This window comes from Asparagus officinalis, chromosome 9 (assembly GCF_001876935.1).
Source record: "Asparagus officinalis chromosome 9, Aspof.V1, whole genome shotgun sequence".
NCBI lineage: Eukaryota > Viridiplantae > Streptophyta > Magnoliopsida > Asparagales > Asparagaceae > Asparagus > Asparagus officinalis.
In genome coordinates, this window is record NC_033802.1 from 47,753,589 (window position 1) to 47,761,313 (window position 7,725).

The 7,725-nt window shown below is 35.4% G+C and overlaps 1 protein-coding gene across 1 annotated transcript; it reads left to right on the top strand.

Moving 5' to 3' along the window:
- Positions 1,386-7,469, top strand: LOC109823427 (mitochondrial inner membrane protease ATP23-like). The gene is made up of 4 exons (XM_020389703.1): positions 1,386-1,600; positions 1,673-1,797; positions 7,021-7,158; positions 7,335-7,469. The coding sequence occupies exons 1-4, from the start codon at positions 1,486-1,488 to the stop codon at positions 7,467-7,469; spliced, it is 513 nt and encodes a 170-aa protein (XP_020245292.1). The 5' UTR covers positions 1,386-1,485.

Consider the following 7,725-nt stretch of genomic DNA (forward strand, 5'->3'; position numbering starts at 1 on the left):
TATTCTAAAAAGAGAAGGATGTAATAAAGGACAGATTAGTGTTAAAGCTATATAATTTTAAGTTTTAAATTTTAAAGTAAAAGCCATTCACGTCTGTATTTTGTATTTCCTTTATAAGAAGAAATAAGCTTAGGTTATCTGAGTTTGAATTTCAAATTCGAAATGTCTCTTTTCATCATGTGTTATATTCCGAATACTATTGACATAATTTAAAGGACAACATGTTTATTTTTGTATTGTAAGCCATGATTATAAACCACTTTATATATATATATACACACACACACGCATGCATATGCACTCACGCACCCACATATATGCATAAATACACACGCACGTACATGCACGTACACACACATATATTTAGAAAAGGGTGGATTTTAAAATTCTAGTCCAAATAATAATTCTAGACTGACAATGATACCTAAAATTTAAATTCAGATCATAGTCCTAAACCAATAACATGTTAAATTTAGAATCAAATTCTAGTCCTAAACTAATAAAATCTTAAATTCAGATCTAGATCCTAGTCTTAAACCAATAACACTCTAAATTGAAATCCTAGAAAAAAATACGAGTGCAAATCAACAATACTCAACCAATAACGCCCCTAAAGAACTAAGAAATCAAGCATATAAATCAAAGAAATCAGACCCCACCCGTGGGGCATAGGCATAACACTTGTTGATAATGAAAGAAAACAAGTCTATGTTGGAAAATACACAAAGTAGCTATGATAAAATGTGATAATTAAAAGACACGTCGTTAATTCTATAATAACTGCCCTATAGAACAAAATATATAGATTTGTCCATAAATTTAGATTGTAAATTTATTTCATCCATTGACATATATAAAGTGAAATCTCAAAATCCTAAAAAAAATCGGAAAAAGTTCTCTCAAATCTATCTAACATACTAAAGTAATACCTTGAAATGTCACTTGGCAATTTCTTAGACCATTCGGACCATTTGAACCCTGAAATGGCAAGTCATCATCTAATTTGGCTCTTTAATTGATGACACGTCAAAATTTTTCTCATTTTAAAATGTGAACATGGTTGTTTTTATAATCAAAATTTAGAATTTGAATTTCTGTTTTTTCAAAGAAATAATAGTCTAAGAGTAATCAAATTATTCGACGACTATTTTTAAAATTCTATTTGAAATAGAGAAATCCAAGAGACATATATTTTCAACAATTCCGACATCCATTGTGAGTGATATGAATGGTTGAGAATTTCCAATATGACTCTCATTATCTTAGATTCAATTCCGAACAAGGTTATTAAAAAAAAAAAAGGTTCGGGAACCCGGTGAGTGTTATTTTGTTAAGTTATACCCGACCCATTCAATACCCGTTACCTGCATCCAACTTCCCCTAAATCCGAGACGCAATTGTCCAAAATCACAGCGCAGAGGGAGGAGACGGGGAGAGACTGCAACTTCAAAAAGACGAAGAGCGCCGTCAAAGTTAAGGGCGGCGATGGAAGAAGCAGACGGTCCGCCGCTGTCTTCAAGCATAGGCATGGAGAAGGAGAACTCAAATACTGGAATGTCTCAAAAAGAGTGCATGCAGAGGATCAGCAAGAGCCTCAAACGTAATATTACTTTTTTTCCCCTCGATTTTTGTTGATGGGTTTTGGATTTTTATTTGTTTGTTTGTGTTTCAGATCCAACGGTGAAGTTCTTGAGGGAGCACATGGAGAAGGCCGGGTGCCCTTTTTGGGTTCGCCTCATTTTGGCCGCCAATTGCAAGACTCAGGCATATGCTGGTGGATACGCTAGTGGAAATGGGGTATGGAAATCTGTTTAGCTTGGTAGTTTATTCATTCTAATTAAAAATCAAAACGTTACTATAACTTCATCATAGGTTGATGATTATCTCATTTTCATAGGGCTTTACTTTGGAAATGTTGGTTGGGTTCTACTTTTATTGAGAGCTAGTTGTTACCGGTGTGATGCACGAGATTTAGTATTACATACACATTTTGATAATATTATAATTTGACATATATCTATTCCAAATGAACACCCACTAACATAATTTTTTTTGGAAAACTAAAAAATAACAATTTCCTATGTGTTTCTTGGGTAGATGCATAATACGTTATCATTATGGTTTTAAGATAAATACAAAACAATAGTAGGACAGTGATAACTTGCCATTCATGCAGCGAATGACAACCATGTAGAGGGATTCCCAATGACCTAACAGTAGCAAGTACAATCCTATCCAATTTAACATATCATAGATATAGGTATCGAGAATCTTCAAAACGTGTAGATAAATTAGAGGTGAGGGCACAATCTTTTCTTGAAAGACATTAACCTCTTCGTAGGTTGTTGGGTTAGAAGCAATAAGATATTCCGTATTAATTGTAGAAGAATGTGTTACCGCTCTAAAAAATGTGGCCGTGTCAAATCTCATCTAAAATATGTATGTTATCATTACTGAATATAAAGCTATCATATAACATTGGCATTGTATGTAAGATTGAAAATAAAGTCACATCCTTTGAAAGCTTGTCTCTTTCATGTATGTTAAAGAAAACAAACCTGTTTCATTTTACACACATTAATACATTATTATGATCTGTAGATTCTAAAATATCCTTATCCATATTCATAACTAATACTAGAAAACCAGTATGATATAAGTATAAGGATATGCTTATGAAGAATTGTTATCATCTCTTCTTCATGTACCACTAGTATTTTACTTTTGTGTGGAGTCTCATTATAAGTTCCATTTTAGGATATTTATTAGATTCTTGAGAATAGATGGAGCAACAAAGTTATAATGAATTCTCATACTGCTGAACAATTTTACTACATGATCCTGGTACAGTCTATTTGAGTTGTCATTTGATGCTCATTTTACAGTTAAGATAATTGACCTCGCTTTTACGAGCAAAAATTGGCAAATGTAGTTCTCCATTATTGAGAGTTTATGAAACGTATGTTGTCAAGATATGGACTATACCCTCGTCAAGGTACAGATGCACAACAACGTTATTGATAGTGGATAGCGTCGCGTCGCGCCAAGATACCGCTAAGGCTGTTTGGGGTTATTGTGGTAGAATAGCGCTATATAGTGCAAAGTCAAATAGTGGTCAAATTTAGATATATTTAGGGTTATTTGAACCCCTATGTAACAAGCATTTGATTTTAAAATGACTTTGAAATAAATGAGCTTGTAAAATATTTAGGATTTAGCCAAATTACCTTTTTCTCTCTGTTGCAGACCAAGCCCAACAAAAAAATTATGATGGTGGTGGTGGTGGAGAGCTTTAGAGATAGCCGGAGATTTGGTGATATAGTGTTGGAGAAGGTGAGCCCGTGAGAAGGTGAGACCGTGAGATGGAGCTCAACCGGAGGTGGTGTTGTTGTTAGAGATGGAGCTTGCTGGAGGTGGTCGCCGGAGGAGGTGAGAGAGAGGTGGGGGAGAGTGAGGTGTCGACTAGGGTTTTAGCCTCTAATGGAGGTGGCAACGGAGAGGCTTGATGCTGGAGATGAGGTCGTTGGAGGTGGTCGCCGGGGGAGGTGAGAGGGGGAGAGAGAGGCGGTGGCTAGATTTTGGGTTAGGACTGGAGTCAGAGAGAGAGGCGAGAGAAAGGTAAGAGATTTTTATATATGAGTTCGGGTTGGGTTCGGGTCGAGAAACAAAAATTCTGAGTTTGAAGCTTCGCCCCTCAAAACTCTCCTTTTGCACAATCTGAGGTGACGGAGAAATAAAGAATCATTAACAATGAATAATAAGATCCTGCAATAATAACCAGCAGTAATAGCAGGTTCCAAACAACAGTTTTGCCCCCAAAAAAGCAGCAACAACAACATCATCAATGGCAGCAACAACATGATCTTTTCGCTGTTATTGTTAGAGATAAAGAGAGAACAAAAGAGATAACGAGAAAGAAATAGAACAAGAGAGAGAAAGAGATAGAGACATACCCGAACCCTAAATCGGTGGTGATTTGCAGGTTTGATGTCAAAATCAGTGGTGATTTGGAGCTTCAATGTCAAAGGAACGATAGAGATATCTCCAATGTCGAAGGATTGAGAGAGAGAGAGAGAAGGAGAGAGAGAACTCGTTTTTGCCCTATTTTGCTATCAGGGCCAATTTTTGTCATGCTGGAAACATAACAAAGGTTATCGGGTTTGGGTTTCAGGTAAAAAACTCAAACTCGTAAGTTCAAAAAAAAAAAAAAAACTTGGCTGATATTTCAAGGCTGAAGTATCAGTTGATATTGCTACAATTTCCCCGATATACCCGACATGAAAATGAAAACGATATGCGACTTTAAAACCACAATGTCGTGACGCCGGCCGCTCGAACCAATATGTCAGCCGCCATGTCCAACATGGCCACCGACATTTAAAACATTGATAGTAACAACAGTAATCTGGATCCTATGCATTATTTGTCAACTAAATATAAAACGTCGATGATGCAGTCAGAACAATGCTAGTTGGAGCATAGAAAATGACTGTTTTAAAGACCAGACTCACAAGATAATAAGCTTTGATTGCTCATGTATATAGGTATATGAATATAATTGTGTCACAACTTGTCATCAAAACTTTGTGCCTTTTAGATGCACTGCGGTACTATCACATGTTTGGACTTTGAGAATTGCGGTATTATATCTGAATCATGGTACTTTTTAATGCCATTTGGTAGTTTTCTTCTTGGGGCCTGTTCAGGTTATTTCCTGAAAAACCAAAAAATAGAATTGAAAACCAAGAAAACTTAAAAAGTATAATTTCATCCATTTCCATCCCTAAAACCCACCCATAACATCTAATAAAATATTATTTTTATCCAACAACTCATCCACCACATCTAATAAAATATTATTTTTATCCACAACATCACTCAACTCATCTCATCTCATCATTTCAAATCACTCACATCATCTAATAATATGGTGATAACTCATCTCATCTCATTAACATTTCATTTCCAGTAATTTCCTTTCAAAAAGCTAGGAAAACAATTTCCTTAAGTGTGGGTCACATCATCCAATAATATAATGACAACTCATCTCATCTCATCTCATCTATTTTCTTATTTTTAAGAATGAACCAAACAAAAGAAAACAACCTATTACAAGAAATAAGTTTCTTATAATTCATTTCAGAACCAAACAAAAGAAAACAACCTATTACAAGAAATAAGTTTCTTATAATTCATTTCCTTATTTTTTTCGCCACCCAAATAACATCAAAACAGGTTTTCTTAGAAAATCACTCACATCATCCTCTAATAAGGTGACAACTCATCTCATCTCATCTTTATTTCTTTGATTTCCTTCTTTTTTTTAGCAAACCAAACACTCCCAAAACAATTATTCTTAGAAATAGTTTTCCATTTCTTTGATTTCCTACTTTTTTTAGGCAAACAAACAGACCCTTGTAGGAAATGCATCTCTTGGTCCAAAATTATGAGGAAAATTATGAGGAAAATTTTGAAGACCTACTCAAGTGAGCAAAAAGAAACCAAAAATTCATGGGTGCACAAAACTTAGGATGCATCAAAACCAACAATAACACTCAATCATGAATGATTCAATGAATTTTATACCCCAGAAATGGGTTGGAAAAATTCAGCGTTGAATAACCATCAAATGTCTTCTTCTGCTTCTACAACAAACAAGAGCAAGAACAAGAAAAAAAAAGCCTTCATCCCAAATTTCTCAAATTTTTTGGTCGCCATTTGAATATTCTTTTTCCATCCAGTTTTGTCAAGAGTTATCCTTTGATAAATTAACAACTTGAATGCCCGTTTCAATTGTCTTAGTCCATGTTTGTCTTGGCATATTTCTAGTTGTTTTGTTCCATAAACTACAATCTTATTTCTTCTCCTAGTTTGGCACCCTTATTGCTCACTTGATCAAGTGATAACCTCAGATCCAAGATTCATGCAGAGTTGAGCTGCAAACCTGTGACACCTTTCCATATGAACGAAATTTAGGTTATTGAGTCTTTTTGTGAAGTTATTCTCAAGTTAGATGCATGCGGAGTTGGATAGTCTAGCTGATGTGAGATCTTTGTCTCTGCTTGGAGGCAAGGAGCTGTCACAATACATGTTGCTTCCATCTCCATTAGCACCTTTTACCAAAGCCTGTTATACTGTTACATGGTTGGGAGGCAACCCTTTGGAAAGTTTCTTTCTTCTATGTTGTTGTTGGTCATTAGGAAACCCTCTAGAGTACCTGCAGGTGCACTGAGGATATGGTCAAATAATATTGAACAAGTTTCACATCATACACTGAAAATATTAATTACAAAGATATGTTATGAAGAAGAAAATATGTTTTGTAGTGGGAGTTGCATCTACCTTCAAAGTTCAGAACATCACAGAGCTAACTTGTAAGACACCATGGTTGCATGGAAACCCATTCGTTCCGGTTCACAGGATGGAAAAGGGAGCATGATACGCCACTAATTAGGAATGGTTACGAGAGCGCCTGGGGGGTGGGGGGTAGGCTTATACGGTACGCTAGGGAACATGGTACGGTTTAGGTTTGGTTCTTAATTGTAGGAATCACCGTTTTGCAAGAGTCAAGTTTAGGAAATAGACTAGTTGATATCAGTAATGGTAAATGAACCTTGAGAATCATGTTGCAACTTATGTATCCATACTCTGTTTGCTTAATTTCTTTCGTTTTTTGTTGTTTATGCTTTTGATATAGAGTTACTTTTCAACTTTTAACTAATTTGAATTTCAAATCGGGTTGCCCGAGTTGGTGAATCAGGTCCTGTTCCACCGTGATTCCAGGGCAATTGAACCCATGCGGTGGTTCGCTATAGTGTCCCACGTTCCCGACATCTAATCATTTATCTTCTCATTTTGTTTTAAATAACATAACCAGATATTATCAGTTGGCTTACTAATTGTGCTACAGATGATTACCCTTGATTATAGTAATGATTTGTTCTAACCTACATCATCTTTTTTAATCCTTTCTTTTATACTTGTACCTCGATGTTTAGCCCTGCTGTCTTATTATTCCAGATATCGGTGTGTTGTAATCACATGACTTACCAAGATGAGATAAACCAAGTTCTAATTCACGAGCTGGTACATGCTTATGATGATTGTCGTGCAAAGAACATGGACTGGAAAAATTGTGCTCATCATGCTTGCTCTGAGGTAATACATAACTTCTAAATGCTTAATATTTTAATAGACATTAAATATATCCAGCAGCAACTGCAGCACCTAGGCCTATTGATAAATTTTTTTGACATTATGTGCTGGTTCCAGTGGCTTTTTTTTGCCGTTAAAGGTCTTTCAGGCTTGAACAATTTATTCATCTTTTGATTCAGATTAGAGCTAACCATCTTAGTGGAGACTGCCATTATAAACGGGAGTTACTGCGAGGGTTCATGAAAATTCGGGGTCATGAACAGGTGAGTGTATTGTTTTTCTATGTTGCATCATTTTACTTAAATGCGTTATGAACTGGTATCAGGATGGTTAAATTATTTATATTAGATCTACACATATTAGTTAACTTATAAAAGTTCTTGTCATTGATTTTCTTCACTTGTCAAAAATCTTTATAATGGTGTTATTTAGTGATGCTGTTTCAATGAAACACATACCCACCAGGAAGTTAATTTTAATACCATGAAATTTGCATTATGAAGCATCCTTTAACCTGCATTCATACTGTGAATTATAATCTGCCTTATATAACCCCTCTAAAATTTCAAA